At 42.1% G+C, this 17,823-nt stretch overlaps 1 protein-coding gene across 2 annotated transcripts in view; it reads right to left on the reverse strand.

Moving 5' to 3' along the window:
- Positions 1–17,823, reverse strand: part of dis3l (DIS3 like exosome 3'-5' exoribonuclease) — a 63,758-nt gene that overhangs the window by 17,630 nt on the left and 28,305 nt on the right. For both annotated transcript variants that reach the window (XM_063066239.1, XM_063066240.1), the window contains 5 exons: positions 15,862–15,940; positions 15,605–15,784; positions 12,152–12,321; positions 6,657–6,818; positions 2,619–2,866 (listed from right to left, as the gene is read on the reverse strand). In XM_063066239.1, the coding sequence (XP_062922309.1) occupies positions 2,619–2,866; positions 6,657–6,818; positions 12,152–12,321; positions 15,605–15,784; positions 15,862–15,940 (839 nt within the window). The remainder of the gene's footprint in view (positions 1–2,618; positions 2,867–6,656; positions 6,819–12,151; positions 12,322–15,604; positions 15,785–15,861; positions 15,941–17,823) is intronic.

Here is a 17,823-nt window from a genome sequence, read left to right on the forward strand (position 1 = left end):
GGGGATGAACTGAGAATGTGGCAGGTGATAGATGAGACCAGTGAGGGGGAAGGTGGGTGGATGGGGGGGAGGGGGATGAACTGAGAATGTGGCAGGTGATAGATGAGACCAGTGAGAGGGAAGGTGGGTGGATGGGGGGGGGGAGAATGAACTGAGAATGTGACAGGTGATAGATGAGACCAGTGAGGGGGAAGGTGGGTGGATGGGGGAGGGAGGGGGATGAACTGAGAATGTGGCAGGTGATAGATGAGACCAGTGAGAGGGAAGGTGGGTGGGGAGAATGAACTGAGAAGCTGACAGGTGATAGGTGAGACCAGTGAGGGGGAAGGTGGGAGCTGAGAAGCTGACAGGTGATAGATGAGACCAGTGAGGGGGAAGGTGGGTGGATGGAGGGGGAGGGGGATGAACTGAGAATGTGGCAGGTGATAGATGAGACCAGTGAGGGGGAAGGTGGGTGGATGGAGGGGGAGGGGGATGAACTGAGAATGTGGCAGGTGATAGATGAGACCAGTGAGGGGGAAGGTGGGTGGATGGGGGGGGAGGGGGATGAACTGAGAAGCTGACAGGTGATAGATGAGATCAGTGAGGGGGAAGGTGGGTGGAATGAACTGAGAATGTGACAGGTGATAGATGAGACCAGTGAGAGGGAAGGTGGGTGGAATGAACTGAGAATGTGACAGGTGATAGATGAGACCAGTGAGGGGGAAGGTGGGTGGATGGGGGGGGGAGGGGGATGAACTGAGAATGTGGCAGGTGATAGATGAGATCAGTGAGGGAAGGTGGGTGGATGGAGGGGGAGGGGGATGAACTGAGCTGACAGGTGATAGGTGAGACCAGTGAGGAGGAAGGTGGATGGGGGGAGGAGGGGGAAGTAGGTTTGAATTGAGAAGCTGGGAGGTGAATTTCACAACAGCGATAATAAACCTGATTCTGAATTTGCTTTGCAAAAACTATTTCCGAATCTGCAGCTTGGTATGTTCAGGTGTCAGAGGCCAGAATGGCAGGCAGTGACTAGTGGGGTACCGCAAGGCTCAGTGCTGGGACCCCAGTTGTTTACAATATATATTAATGACTTGGATGAGGGAATTAAATGCAGCATCTCCAAGTTTGCGGATGACACGAAGCTGGGTGGCAGTGTTAGCTGTGAGGAGGATGCTAAGAGGATGCAGGGTGACTTGGATAGGTTGGGTGAGGGGGCAAATTCATGGCAGATGCAAATTAATGTGGATAAATGTGAAGTTATCCACTTTGGTGGCAAAAATAGGAAAACAGATTATTATCTGAACAGTGGCTGATTAGGAAAAGGGGAGGTGCAACGAGACCTGGTGTCATTATACACCAGTCATTGAAAGTGGGCATGCAGGTACAGCAGGCGGTGAAAAAGGCGAATGGTATGCTGGCATTAATAGTGAGAGGATTCGAGTACAGGAGCAGGGAGGTACTACTGCAGTTGTACAAGGCCTTGGTGAGACCACACCTGGAGTATTGTGTGCAGTTTTGGTCCCCTAATCTGAGGAAAGACATCCTTGCCATAGAAGGAGTACAAAGAAGGTTCACCAGATTGATTCCTGGGATGGCAGGACTTTCATATGAAGAAAGACTGGATGAACTAGGCTTGTACTCATTGGAATTTAGAAGATTGAGGGGGGATCTGATTGAAACGTATAAAATCCTAAAGGGATTGGACAGGCTAGATGCAGGAAGATTGTTCCCGATGTTGGGGAAGTCCAGAACAAGGGGTCACAGTCTGAGGATAAAGGGGAAGCCTTTTAGGACTGAGATTAGGAAAAACCTCTTCACACAGAGAGTGGTGAATCTGTGGAATTCTCTGCCACAGGAAACAGTTGAGGCCAGTTCATTGGCTATATTTAAGAGGGAGTTAGATATGGCCCTTGTGGCTACAGGGATCAGGGGGTATGGAGGGAAGGCTGGTGCAGGGTTCTGAGTTGGATGATCAGCCATGATCATAATAAATGGCGGTGCAGGCTCAAAGGGCTGAATGGCCTACTCCTGCACCTATTTTCTATGTTTCTATAACAGGTTAGTCTGCTCCCATAGCCCCTGCAGCTTCCCCTGTGGGCAATTCCAGTTTGAATGGTTCGCTTCTTATCAATTACATCCGAAAAAGATTATTTTATATTAATTACAAAGACTTTTCCTATGAGTAAATAAGCTTTTCCTACAAGATTCAAGATCGTTTATGAGAATGAAATGATTGTTACCCCAGATACAATGCAGGATTAAAAAAAACACAAAAAGCATTAACAACACAATAACAAAAAAACCCTCAATAAATATAAAGGCAATTCTATAAAACACAATGTACAAGAAACTAATATATACATAGACTGACTGTATGAACATTAAGTGATGTTAGGTGATGTGTATGTAGGGGTGGTGGGGTGGGTCAGTGGGTAGAAGTATGGATCAGCCTGACGCCTCGGGGCAAATAACTGTTTTTAAGTCGAGTGGTCCCGGTGTGGATGCTACATAGCCTCCTCCCTGATGGGAGTGGGACAAACAGTCAAGGCAGCATTTTGAACAAAAATTTTTCCTCCTAATTTTTCCCACCTTCAATCATTTGAACTCCTGTTACTAGATGTTTAATTTCACAATACCTTGATCTAGCCTCCAGATCTGTATGTGAATTTAATTTCACAAAGTGAGTAACATCTGCAATATGAACACCCAGCTCCAAGTTTTGATTTGCTAATCTGCGGACAGACAGTGCATCATCCACATCTTCACAGCCTTTGGGGTCAATGCTGAAGATGAGATGAGTATTTCTTAAATCCACACGTCTGGCATTCTCCTCGGCATCAATTTTCCAGGGATTCTCCAGAGTGTTCACGGGCATTTCTCGCAGCTGAAGAATTGAAGAAAACAAACATCTCTGAATATCTTTTCTGTTGAAATTAAGACAGAAGAATTTTCCCTGGAATAGTTACTAGAGATGAAGGGAAGATTATCTATGATGTTTCCCTCAAAGGGGTCAGGAGGGAGAATACCTGCCCGTCAGTTTTGTGCTCTACCCAGACATGTGCCTGAGATTGGTAAATTCACTCATGTGAACTGTGGAGAAAAGGAAACAAATGGATTGAACCACAGGTAGTCATTTACAATACCACGTTTAAGATACTACATGTGAGAGTATGATTCAAGATTCAAGATTCAAAAAACTTCATTGTCATTCTAACCGTACATCAGCTCTGCAGGGCAGAATGAAACAGCGTTTCCCAGGAGCAGTGCAATCATAACATAACAAATGCAACACTAAATAATAAACATAACAATAAATAGTAAAACACAACAGCCACATGTCAGTTAAAATCAAGTTATAATTGTCCAGTGCAAGTTAAAAGTGTCCAAAGCAGAGGCAGGTAGAGCAGCTATTTAGCAGTCTGACTGCCTGTGGGAGGAAGCTGTTTAGTAGCCTTGTGGTTTTAGTTTTGATGCTCCTGTAATGTTTGCCTGATGGCAGAAGAACAAACAGTTCATGGAAAGGGTGTGAGGGGTCTTTAATGATGTACCGTGTCTTCTGGAGGCATCGACTCTGAAAGAGGTCTTGGACAGAAGGTAGGGAGACCCCAATAACCTTCTCTGCTCCCCTAACCACCCTCTGCAAGGCTTTTTTGTTGATAGCACTGCAGCTGGAGTACCAGGTTGTGATGCTAAAGATCAGCACACTCTCAACCACGCCTCTGTAGAATGTAGTTATTAGTGGGGAGTGATGCTTGTTTAAGCTTCCTCAGAAAGTGCAATCTCTGCTGGGCCCGTTTCACAATCCCAGTGGCGTTCCTGGACCAGGTGAGATTGTCCAAGATCTGCACCCCAAGGAACTTGATGTCTTCCACTCTCTCCACTGTGGAGCCGCTGATGCTGAGGGGTGTGTGCTCAGGTATGCTTTTCCTCTCCGATTCAAATTTGTCGTAACATCATTCTGGGACTTGAAAATTGCCTATTAATTTTCTTGAAGGCTTCTATAGAGTTACGTATCACAATGGGATAGGGATCTTAGCCTCAATAATTAGTACAGCAATGCCATCAGTCTTTTTTGATTCTGGAGACCCTTACGTGCCAAGGATTACCCTTCCTTCTCAGATGTCATGTGGATTTGCAGACCAGAGTCCGGTATAGTTAATGAAGTCAGTTAATCATACATACTCATGGTGGAATGGTGGACTAACTAGCATCACAACAACTGGGGAGGCATGGTAACCTAACAGTTACAGTGCCAGCAATCAAGGTTCAATTCCTGCTGCTGTCTGTAAGGAGCTTATACGTTCTCTCTGTGACTCCCTTTCCTCGGGGTGCTCTGATTTTCTCTCTCACATCCCAAGGATGTACAGGTCAGGGTTAGTGAGGTGTGGGCCCTCAGCGCACCCTCAGACTGTGTTGGTGTTATAGCAAAACATGCATTTTTATGAAACCCTTCATGTCATTAAATTTCAAGAAAACAATTATTTTTCAAATAATTCCTTTGGAATGCATTGAGTATAAGAACCAGGAAGTCATGGTTAGGTTCCACTTGCAGTTCTGAGTGCCTCGTTAAAGATAAAGATCAGCTTTATTTGTCACATGTGCATCACACATACAGTGAAACATGACTTTTGCATCAACAGTCCACACAGTCTGAATATGTACTGGGAACAGCCCACAAGTGTCGCCAGGCTTTGGGCACCAACATAGCATGCCCACCACTCACTAATTCTAGCCCGTATTTCTTTAGAACGTGGGAGGAAACTGGAACACCTGGAGGAAATCCTCGCAGTCACAGGGAGAACATACAAACTCCTTATAGAGAGCAGTGGGAATTGAACCCCAATCTTATAGATGGTGTGTAAAACGTTATACTAACTGCCACATCACCGTATTGACCTATACACTACCATACCACCCTCTGTCCATATTACGGGAAGGACGACGCCTGGACGAGAGAGGATTAGCCGCAAGGAGGGGTTAGAGGGATTGTTTTTTTTGGACATCAGTTGCTGAGAGGAGATGGTAGGAATTTATACAGTTATGAAAGGCATATATAGGGTATAAGATAAAACTTTTATTTATCCTGAAGGAAATTATTGTTCAAGATTGCTCAGTCAGAAATATATACTTTAAAATACAAAATGTCAGCATTGCGGTACAAAGCATTAAGAAGTAATAGTGCAAAATACACATGTGCAATGAAACTATACACATGTATACTTAAGGAGGAAGAGCCGTAGAATCTTATAGCCACAGGGAGAGAGGATCTCCTGCGGCATTCAGTGATACACCTAGGTGGAATCAGTCTGTTAGTAAAGATGCTTCTCTGTTTGTCCAGTGTGTCATGGAGGGGTGAGAGGGATTGTCCACAATGCTCTGTAGCTTCTGCAGCATCCTCCTCTCAGACACAACCACCAGGGAATCCAGTTCCAAACCCAGAACAGAACCAGCCTTCCTGATGAGCTTATCGATCTTCTTGGCATCAGCTGCTCTCACCCTGCTGCCCCAGCAGACTACAGCGTAGAATGCCGGCCACCACTCAGTCACAGAACATCGGCAGCATAATATTGCAGACGTTGAATGACCGGAGACTCCTCAGGAAGTAAAGTCAGCTCTGTCCCTTCTTGTACATAGGCCCTGCATATAGTCACAATCTCTTTCCCATGATAAAAACTGCAGAATGTAGCTTTGCGAATGGGAGAAAGTTTAAATGAGATGGGCAGGATAAAGTTTTGTTTTACATAGGGAATGTCAAGTGCCTGGAATGTTCTGCTGGGACAGAAGCAGATATGTGGCCGCACCATTTTAGAGACACTTAGAAGCAACATAAATGTGCACGAAACAGAGGAACGTAGATCATGTGCAGACAGATGGGAGTTTTAATTTGGCATTTGTTCCAGTGCTGTACTGTTTTATGTTCTAAGTATAGTCATCGTTATGTAGTTTATTCAAATAGTGGCCATCCAAGGGATAACTTCCCTTCAATCAGAGGGGATAACTTCACTCAACACAACACTGAACTGTTCTCATAACCCATGGACTCGCTTTCAAGGACTCTTCATCTCATTTTCTTGATATTTATTGCTTATTTGTTACTATTTTATTTTATTTTGGTTTTTATCTTTTTGTATTTGAAGTTTGTTATCTTTTGCACATTAGTATTTCATTGATTCTATTAGTTTTTCATATATTTACTGTGTATACCCACAAGAAAATGAAACTCAGGTGGTATATATGTACTTTGATAATAATTTTACTGGAAATTTCCACAGCAATACAAGTTATACCAGGTAGTATTCTCACACAGGCAGGACGTTGTTTTGAAGATGGAGTCCCTGATAGATCTTCACTCTCCCAGAAATAAACTGAAAAATTAAGCTAGTTTTCGCTCATTAGGCCTTAAACTTTGTGACTCTGATACAAAGTTCCACAATGAACCAAGCTGTCACACAAATCTTTATCACACAAATATTTCTAACATGAAAATATTGATGAGCTCCTTAAGCACAGATATCAGCATGCATTAATACAAACTTAGCATTTTGCCATCAATAATTTCCCTTGAAATACGATTTTGAAATGGGTTAAATCACACTAAGTACAATTCAACAATTAGCAACATGAGTCAAGGAATCACATCTCTCACATTATTTGTAATGCAGACTGGGATTTACCTGGGCTTCAGTAAAAGGGCTGACAGAAATGCCATTTTCCACAAGAATAGCTGCAATTTCTGTCTCTAAATCACCAGCTCTTCCAAGAACCTTCACAAAATGCCCACTGGGATAAAGAGATGTGGAATCCCAGGAATCAATGCGGACAATAATTCGGAAATTCTGTGTGATGGGAAAATTTAAAAATGAAGTTCTCTGTATGAACCCATTAGAGCATGAAAGATTATTACTTAAAAAGAGTGCAACAAATCTTTTTACTGCAGTTCATATATGTGCTTTTTTCCCTTTTAATCAAGTGTTTGATTCAACACTTCCAAACCCAGAGAGTATACAGTTTTTAATACTTGAATTTGATATACAGTGGTGTTAGAAAGTTTGTAAATCCTTTAGAATTTTCTCTATTTCTGCATAAATATGACCTAAAACGTGATCAGATCTTTACGCAAGTCCTGAAACTGGATAAAGAGAACCCAATTAAATAAATAACACAAAAAACATTATACTTGTTCATTTATTTATTGAGAAAAACGATCCAATGTTACATGTATTGTTCGAAAAAGTATGTGAACCTCTAGGATTATACCAGTTCATTTGAAGGGGAAACTAGAATCAGCTGTTTCAATCAATGGGATGACAATGAGGTGTGAGTGTGGGAGGCCCTGTCCTATTTAAAGAACATAAACCTGGGTCTTCACCATCAAAGTCACCATCACCATGCAGGGTTTTAGAAATGTGTTGATCAAAGGAGATTCTCAGGACCTCAGAAAAACATTTGTTGATGTTCACCAGACTGGAAAAAGATACAAAACCATTTCCAAAGTGTTTGGGCTCCACCAATCCACAGTCAGGCAGATGGTGTACAAATGGAGGAAATTCAACACAGTTGTACTCTCCCCAGGAGTGGTCGACCAACAAAATTCACTCAAAGAGCAAGGTGTGTAATATTCCTGGAGGTCATAAAGAACCCCAGGGTAACATCTAAGGAGCTACAGGCCTCTCTTGCATTGGCTAATGTCAGTGTTCATGAGCCTACCATCAGGCAAACACTGAACAACAATAGTGTGCATGGCAGGATTGCAAGGAGAAAGTCACAACTTTCCAAGAAGAATATTGTTGCCCATCTAAAGTTTGCTAAATAACCACGTGGATAAGCCAGAAGGCTTTTGGAAGAATGTTTTGTGGATGGATGAGTCCAAAATGGAACTTCTTGGCTCAAATGAGAAGCGTCGTTTGGTGAAAAGCAAGCACTGCATTCCAACATAAAAACTTCACCCCACCTGTGAAACATGGTGGTGGGAGTGTCACGGTTTGGGCCTGCTGTGCTGCCTCAGGACCAGGATGGCTTGCCGTCATTGATGGAGCTATGAATTCTGAATTGTACCAGCAAATTCAACAAGAAAATGTCAGGATATCCATCCATGAAATGAAGGTCAAGAGAAAGTGGGTCATACAGCAAGACAATGGCTCTAAACACACAAGTCAGTCTACCAAAGAATGGTTAAAGCAGAAGAAATTTCATGTTTTGGAATGGACGAGTCAAAGTCCTGACCTTAATCTGAGAGAAATATTTCGAGGACTTGCAGCAAGCAGATCATGGCAGGAAGCTCACCAACATCCCAGAGTTGAAGCAGTCTTATGAGGAATGGCCTAAAATTCCTCCAAGCCGATGTACAGGACTGATCAACAGTTACCAGAACCATTTGGTTGAAGTTATTGCTGTACAAGGGGGTCATACCAGTTAGGTAGAAAGAGGATGATTTGGCAGATAAATGCGTGGTTGAGAAGCTAGTGCATGGGGCAGGGCTTCAGGTTCTTGGATCATTGAGATCTCTTCTGGGAGAGATATGACCTGCACAAAAGGGATGGGGTGCATCTGAACCTGAAGGGGTCCAATACACTTGTGGGCAGGTTTGTTAGAGCTGTTGGAGAGGGTTCAAGCTAATTTGGCAGGGGAATGGGAACAGAAGTGAAAGGACTCAGTACAGGATGGATGGTAAAAAAGTAAAGGTAGCATGCAGTCAGACTGTCAGGAAGAGCAGGCAGATGATAGGACAAAATTGTACCCAGCAAGGTGAATATCAGTGAATAAGGAATGCAGAATCAAAAAGGATAGCACATACAGTACACAAAGTGTTATACCAAAAATGCATGGAGCATAAGAAATAAGGTGGACGATCTTCTTGTACTTTTACAGATTGTTGGGTGCGATGGTGTGGCCATCACTGAATCGTGGCTGAAGGATGCTTGTAGTTGGGAGCTGAATGTCAAAGGTTACACATTGCATCGGAGGGATAGGAAGGTAGGCAAGAGAGGGTGGTGTGGCTCTGCTGGTAAAGAATGGCATCAAATCATTAGAAAGATGTGACACAGGATTGGAAGATGTTGAATCCTTGCAGGTTAAGTTAAGAAACTGCAAGGATAAAAGGACCCCAGTGGCAATTATATAAAAATCTCCAAACGGTAGCTGGGACGTGGACTACAGATTACAACGGGAAATAGAAAAGGTGTGTCAAAAGGGCAGTCACAAACAAGAGAAAATCTTCAGATGCCGGAAGTCCAAGCAACACACACAAAATGCTGGAGGAACTCAGCAGGCTAGGCAGCATCTATGGAAAAGAGTAGCTGACGTTTCAGTCCCGATGAAACGTCTCAACCTGAAACATTGACTATAAACTTCTATAGATGCTGCCTGGCCTGCTGAGTTCCTCCAGCACTTTGTGTGTGTTGTCAGAGGGGCAATGTTATGACAGTCATGGGAGATTTCAACATGCTGGTAGATTGGGAAAATCCGGTTGGAAATGGATCTCAAGACAGTGAGTATGTTGAATGCTTATGAAATGGCTTTTTAGAGCAGTTTGTTGTTGAGGCCACTAGGGGTTCAGCTACATTGGGTTGGGTGTAATGTGATGAACCAGAGGCGATTAGGGAACTTAAGGTAAAGGAACCCCTAAGAGACAATGATCACAATATGATTTGAGTTAAACTTGAAATATGATAAGGAGAAAGTAGAGTCTGACACAGCAGTCTTTCAGTGGAGTAAAGGAAATTACAGTGGTATGAGAGAGGAGTTGCCCAAAGTAAATTAGAAGGAGAAGCTGACAGGGATTACAGCACAGCGGCAATGGCTTGAGTTTCTGGGTAAAATGAGAAAGGTACAGGATAGATGTATTCCAAAAATAAAGAAATACTCAAATGGCAAAATAGAACAACCATGGCTGACTAGGGAAACCAAAGCTAATGTAAAAGCAAAGACAGGGCATTTAACAAAGCAAAAATTAGTGTAAGATAGAGGATTGGGAAGCTTTTAAAAACCTACAGAAAGCAACTAAGATAATCATTAGGAGGGAAAAGATGAAATGTGATCGCAAAGTGGCAAAATATCAAGGTGGATAGAAAAAAGCCTTTTCAAGTAGATAAAAAATAAGAGAGAGATGAGAGTGGATATAGGAGCACTAGAATATGAGGCTGGAGAAATAATAATGGGGACAAGGAGATGGCAGATGAACTTAATGAGTATTTTGCATCAGTCTTCACTGTGGAAGACAATACGAGTGTGCCAAGTGTTTAAGGGTAGAGGGAAGAGAAGTGAGTACAGTTACTATTACAAAGGAGGTGGTGCTCAAAAAGCTGAAAGACCTAAAGGTACATAAGTCACCCAGACCAGATAAACTGCACCCTAGGGTTCTGAAAGAGGTAGCAGTGGAGATTGTGAAGACATTAGTAATGATCTTTCAAGAATCATTGGACTCTGGCATGGTTCTGGAGGACTGGAAAATTACAAATGTCACTCCACTCTTTAAGAAAGGAGGGAGGCAGCAGAAAGGAATTTAAAGGCCAGTTAGCCTGACATCAGTGGTAGGGAAGATGTTGGAGTCAATTGTTAAGGATGAGATTACGAGGTTGATGTACAAGGCAAATGCAATGTTAGCATTTACTTCCAAGAGATCTAGAATAGGATGTGATACTGAGGCTTTATAAGGCATTGGTGAGGCCTCACCTTGGGTATTGTGAATAGTTTGGGCTTCTTATCTAAGAAAAGATGTGCTGGCATTGGACAGGGTTCAGAGCGGGTTCACAGGGATGATTCCAGGAATGAAAGGGACATGAGGAACTGATGGCTCTGGGCCTGTACTCATTAGAATTTAGAAGGATAAGGGGGGGGATCTTATTGAAACCTTTTGAATATTGAAAGGCCTAGAATGAGTAGATGTGGAAAGGATGTTTCCCATGGTGGGGGGAAGTCAAGGACAAGACAGCACATCCTCAGGATAGAGGGGTGTCCATTTAAAACAGAGATGTGGAAGAATTTCTTTAACCAGAGGGTGGTGAATTTGTGGAATTTGTTACCACAGGTAGCTGTGGAAGCTAGATCACTGGGTGTATTTAAGGCGGCGATTGATAGGTTCTTGATTAGCTATGGTAGAAATCCGGAGAGTGGGGCTGAGGAGGGTAAAAACAGGATCTGCCATGATTGAATGGTGGAACACTTGATGGGCCAAAATGGCCTATTTCTGCTCCTATGACTAAAAAATAAATGTTTTGCCTTATATCAGCCTTATTTAAATATCTTGCCTTATTCAGCTTAATCTGACCAATGGGGAAAAGATAAAAAAAATTTTCTTGAATGCACAGGACTAATGTAGAAGCCAATTTATGGCAATAAAGGTAATTTATTTTTAATCTGAGAGTAAAGTAAATTGAATAAAGCACAATTACTGAGGCTACGACCAGATGGTGTTCCAGATTTAGAGCCATTGTACACAGTGTTAGTTCCTCTCATCTGGTTCAGTGTAAAATGTGCTACATTTCACTTAACAATCTTGAGTTAGGAGGATAAAAGTGAACCAGCTCTCCTGAGTAACATCTCGATCCAGTGATCCATGCAAGGAAATGTACACATCTGGTTCAGAAGTGAACTATGAAAATGATTGTTTGTGCTACGGCACACACCTGACTGCGCCAACCTCGGCAGTGTAGATGCTCCGAGTCGGTAACTGGCACAGTCCCTTTAAAGTTCCAGACCTGCTCTGCTAATTGGTGGCCATGTTTTGGCGCCAAGATTTGGATATTTAAAGAGCACCCGAACCGAATTCGGATTAGATGCTCAATCATCAGCTCAACTTTGGTTCAGTCTGCAATTGCGTTTTGGATTTGTCTTATTTGGATTCTCATCTAGTCTCGTCAGGTTCTCGTCTAGCATCTAGTCAAGAATGCTGTTCTCATCTCAGTCTCAAATCGTGCCTCGATTCTAGTCTCGGATACTCACCATCCTTGTCTAGGTCTCTCGTCAGTTTAACTTGGTGAGATCAAGCCAGAAAGGGACAAAAAATGTTAAAAATGAGGAAAATAAAATCAAAGAAATGGAAAATATGAAAAAAGATCAATTCTAATGAATGGATTCAGTCTAGGAACATGGTGCAGATATGTTCTTCTCAATCTTCACAAAATGTTACAAATGCTACTAAATTTTGAGAGAGTAAATTTATAATTCTTACCTGTAGGTATTCAGCTTGTTGAGTGGTGATTCTTATTTTAGGAATTCTGTAATCCCAAGGTGTAACTAAGACCTTCCGAACATTTTTACCCTGAGACTGGATGTCTTCCTTTGGTGGAAAGGATGCTACATAATCTCGCCAGTTGCGCTGAATAATGCCAACAACCTTACCTGCAAGAAAGAAGGATTCAATCTGAATCTTTGTAATTTGTTTTGCCTCATATTAAGGTAATGTTAATTAAACCAGAAAAAAAATAACAATGCATATAATGTGTTTTAATTCTATTGCATTTCTTTGTTCTACTGTGGACGCCTGCAAGAAAACAAGTCCCAAGGTCATTTGTGGTGACATATACATACTTTGGTAATAAATTTATTTTGAATTTGCCTATCAACATAAATAGACTTTCTTGATGGACTATATTAAGGCATTTATGAGTGGAAATACTAACAAATTTGCCAAAGACAGCCAGTATACAAGTATGTTCTCTAGCATTTTATAGAACAGAGCTGAATCGAGCTCTTATAAACACAAGAGATTTCGCAGATGCCGGAAATCCAGCGCAACATACACAAAAATTCTGGAGGAACTCAGCAAGTCAGGCAGCATCTACGAAAAAGAATACCCCCACTCTCTTACTTTGACTTCTTATCTTTTTTTCTAGTCCTGATGAAGGGTCTCGGCCCAAAACAACGACTATACTCTTTTCCAAAGATGCTGCCTGGCCTGCTGAGCTCCTCCAGCATTTTGTGTGTGTTGCTTAAATAGGAAAATAAATCAGAACTGGAAAGGAAGAGGGAAGGTCTGAATAAGATAGTGGGGATGGGGAAAGAGAAAAGGCTGGCAGGTGAAGCCTTCCTTTCCAGTCCTGACAAAGGGCCTCAGCCCAAAATATCACCTGTTTATTCCTTTTCATAGATGTTGCTTTTCCCTCCAGTATTTAGTGTCTGTTACTCTGTATCCAATTCTCAAATGAGCTGAGAAGAATCGCTATAAGAAACATAGAAAACCTACAGCACAATACAGGCCCTTCAGCCCACAAAGCTGTGCTGAACAAGTCCTTACCACAAAGGTGTGCTGAACAAGTCCTTACCTGAGAAATTACCTAGGGTTACCCACAGCCCTCTATTTTTCTAAGCTCCATGTACCTATCCAGGAGTCTCTTAAAAGACCCTATTGTATCCGCCTCAACCACTATCACTGGTAGCCTATTCCATGCACTCACTAATCTCTGCATAAAAACTTACCCCTGACATCTCCTCTGTACCTACTTCCAAGCACCTTAAAACTGTGCCCTTTCGTGATAGCTATTTCAGCCCTGGGAAAAAGCTTCTGATTATCCACATGATCAATGCCTCTAATCATCTTGTACACCTCTATCCAGGTCACCTCTCATTCTCCGTTGCTCCAAGGAGAAAAGGCCAAGTAAGAAGTCACTACAAATCCCTCAGGTTACTTAGTTTGCCAGTTAGAACAATTACATCCTTGGACTTCCACTGTCATCATCCAAAATTCTATAGATTCTGGAAGGGTAACAAATATCACCCTACTGCCTAAGCAAGGAAGGAGAGAAGAAGTGTGAGAACAGAACCTAGAGGTAAGAATTTGCCTGATAATAACATTAACAAAAATGCTAGATCTATTATTAAGGAAGTGTAACAGAAAATATGTCATGAATCTCGAAAGACTATAGAAAAGATTTACGAGAATGTTGCCAAGACTCAAGGGGCTGGGTTATAGAGAGAGGTCGAACAGTCTAGGACTGTTTTCCTTAGAGAGCAATAGACTGAAGGTAGGTGTGCATGAAATCACGAGGAGCATAGATATGGTCTGTTCCCCAGGATTGGGGAATCAAGAACTAGAGGCCACAGATTTAGGGTGAGAGGGAAGACATTTAATAGGAACATGAGGAGCCACTTTTTCATCGAAATGGTGGTCAGTATATGGAATGAGCTACCACAGTAAGTGGCTGAGGCAGGTACATTGACAACATTTTAAAAGGCACTTGGACAGGTACATGGAAGAAAGATTTAGAGGAGTATGGGCTGAATGGGATAAGCGAGACTAACTTGGATGGGCATCTTGGTCAACGTGTACAAGATGGGCCTGTTTCCATGTTATACAACTATATAACTCCCACAAGGTCTGAGGATGCATTTGGTCAGATCCAAGGGATTTAACCACCGTCTTTAGTGATTCGTAAGTTATCCAAAACATCACGATTCACTGGCCTCAATTCCATATTCTCTATGATCTTCTCCACAGCAAAAACTGATGAGAAACATTCATTAAAAATTTCACCCACCTCCTGACTCCACACGTACAGAACATGCTCTCCCTGGCCTCTTGATATTGCATTTTTGAATGTTAAGAGGGAATGAGATGGCTATGACAGGCAAGGTTAAGGAAAATGCCAGGTTATTCACACTTGCCAAACATTCCCTTTACCTGCAAACCTTTGCAAGTTCCTGCTTAATGCCTCCAAAATTGAACTGTCCCAATTTACGACCTTAACTAGTGGATCAGTCCTATCTTTCTCCATGGCTATTTAAAACTAGAAGTATTGTGGTCACTGGTCACAAAGTGCCCCTCCACCGACACTTCAGTCACTTGCCCAACCCCATTTCCCAAGAAGAGGTCCAGTGTTGCACCCTCCACACAGATTAGCATGCAAGTTCAGGGTAAGTACTGGGTTGCTGGGACTGTGAGCCAGCTTGAATGAGTCAACCATTCAGGACAAAGCTGGATGAAGAAATTTCTTCACAGAGAGTGATGGATTCTTGGAATTCTCTACACAAGAAGACTGTGGAGGCTCAGTCACTGGGTATATTCAAATTGGAGATGAGTAGACCTTTGAACATTAAGGGAATCAAGAAAAAAGCTTGCCATAATCTTATTGTAATGGTAGAACAGGCACAAGATTCGAATGGCCTACTTTTGCTTTTGTTATGTTCTCTTACTGACTTAGCTGTCCATCACATCTGTCAATGACAGTTATTTGTTCAGTTCTAAAGTGAACTGCACATAGAAACCTGTGCAGGAGTTTTTAAAAGTGGAAAAAGCCGTTCCACTCTCTCAACCTTGTGACTCTGGGTCCAGTGGTACTAGCAGACATCACAACTGGGGTCTTCCTTGGATGCAGTGGACGATCACAACTTTTTCTATGCCCTATCATGCCCTTCACTCTCCACGAAGTGTTGCAGAACTGCCTTCCTGGCCGACTCAGTCTACCGAAGCTGACTTTGCATGCTAGGACAGGCATGTTCCTATCTCAGGGGGGTATGAGGCTTACTGGCTACTGTCACTGGTTTAGTCCCCCTGTCGAAGCAGTGTTGTATATTAACGGACTGCTTATACACATTCTTAAACAGGAGAAGGAAACTAGAGCATTTTTAAAAATCCAAAGATTATAGATGAAACATTTGGTTGTTTATTTTACTAATAGTGCCCTACCTGTAGCCATTGGCTCACTTTCAGCTTCTTCAGGGGCTTTCTCTTCAGACTCATTCTCACACAGCACCGAAACTCTTCCCTTCCACTGATTCCTTGGCAGTAACTCAACAGCCACCACATCTCCCTGGACAGCGCGATTTCGAGCCTTCGAGCCACAGATGAGTATGTCTGTTTCTAGCTCTAACAGACACAAACAACACTTTACAAACAAATCAATTTCTGAAAGCAGATTTACTTTTTAAAGTTAGTAAGGTTACCTGATCCTTTATTAGGCAATCCCTCAATACGAACAAAGGCTTCCAACTGAGACCTGTGCTTGTTGACATTTAAAACACCCTGAGAACATAAACAAATCAGTTAATATTTACATTAAAAGGAAAGGTACGTCGCATCCGGAGTTTCTCCAGTTAGCGGACGATTTCCCTCCATGCCTCTCTGACGTAGTGGGGAATCGCGTATGAGGCAAGTTACATTAGGTATGAGAGAAATTGAGAAACTTAGTGATGTCATCATACTCGCACAATTTTCACTAGTTTCCCAGGTATCAGTTGCAGTTTTCAATATTTTTGATAAAAAGAGAAACAGTGGAAATATTTCTGAATGTCATACTGTACACCATTGAAAATCAGTTAACATCATTAGGATAGCTTCACACATACAAAGTGCTGGAGCAACTCAGCAGATCAGTCAGCATCTATGGAGGAGATTAAAGAGTAATGTTTTCCAGACAGCCTGTAATGTTGACTGTTTATTCCCCTCACTAGATGTTGCCTTTCTGCATGTGGTTCTGGATTTCCAGCATCTGCAGAATCTCTGGTGTTTAGTTTCTGTGATCTCATCTTTTCTGAGCCATTATTAATCTATCTAATATCTCTAGATCAGCCTTTCTCAACATTTTTGCCTTGGAGGAACCCTTGAAATAATTTTCAGGTGTCAGGGAACCCCTGCATAAAAATTATTATATCAAGAGCTCATGGTATGTTAGTATGATCAGTAAGTTATAGATATAATAATCCAAAACTAATTGTCAATGTTCTTTTGAGTATAAGGAATTAATTTTTAGCCAATCTTTCTTGAAAAAAAAAGATAGTTGAGCTTAGCTTACCTTTCTTTCTTTCTCTTTCTTTCAATAAATTTTTAAAAAACTCACAAGGCAGACATCATAAATTTCTCAATTCTGGGTTGAACTTGAGATAAGCACACACAGATTTCAGCTTCAACTGAAATGAGATGACTTCAATCCTTGTCTTAATGCTTGTTAAACAAGAAAAAGCTTACTCACACATTGAAAACTGCAGCGAAATGTTCATTGCTTTCCTATGAATGGCAGGATGCTCTTCTTTCACAGGAATCCAGAACTTGACCAGGGGCAGGTCAGTCAATCCCATCCTGAGTGCACGACCAGAGTGCAGCTCACAAGGTTCTTCCTCTTCTCTCAAGGTCATGTTATAGACAACAGACAATAGGTGCAGGAGTAGGCCCTTCGGCCCTTCGAGCCAGCACCGCCATTCACTGTGATCATGGCTGATCATCCACAATCAGTATCCAGTTCCTGCCTTATCCCTATAACCTTTGATTCCGCTATCTTTAAGAGCTCTATCCATCTCTTTTTTGAAAGCATCCAGAGACTTGGCCTCCACAGCCTTCTGGGGCAGAGCATTCCATATATCCACCACTCTCTCAAGCTGAGCAGAAGATTCAGAGAAAGGGTCCCTCACCCAGTCATACACTTGTGTTGAAATGGAGGAAAAATACTGTTCAATTTTGTTCTGTGTTCTTCCAGGTGGTTTTCAATAAGACTCGAGACTTCCTGATATCCTTCCTCACTCCCTAGCCCAAGCAGCAGCGGAAACATTTCAAATTTCCTTTTGCAGCATGATTTTTCCAAAGATTCAGTTTCCTTTTAAATCCAAGAATCTTGTCACTTGAAGTCAAAACATTTTCTCCAGGGCCTTGCAGAGAGACTTGTTCAACTGGTTCATTTGATGAAAAATGTTCTTGCAAGTACTCCTGCAATTGACCTTTCAGTGCAAACACTCTGTTGAGGACTCTCCCTCTGCTAAGCCACTGGATTTCTGTATGTAGCAGGAGATTGGTGTGCTCTTTGTCTAGGTTTTCACACAGCTTTTTAAATATTCTCAAGTGAACTGGTCTTAAAACAACTAAATAACTAAGCTTCTTGAACCTTTTTTAAGGTCTGTGACTTCATTTTCAAACGC

The sequence above is a fragment of the Mobula hypostoma genome, chromosome 13 (genome assembly GCF_963921235.1).
Source record: "Mobula hypostoma chromosome 13, sMobHyp1.1, whole genome shotgun sequence".
Taxonomy (NCBI): Eukaryota; Metazoa; Chordata; class Chondrichthyes; order Myliobatiformes; family Myliobatidae; genus Mobula; species Mobula hypostoma.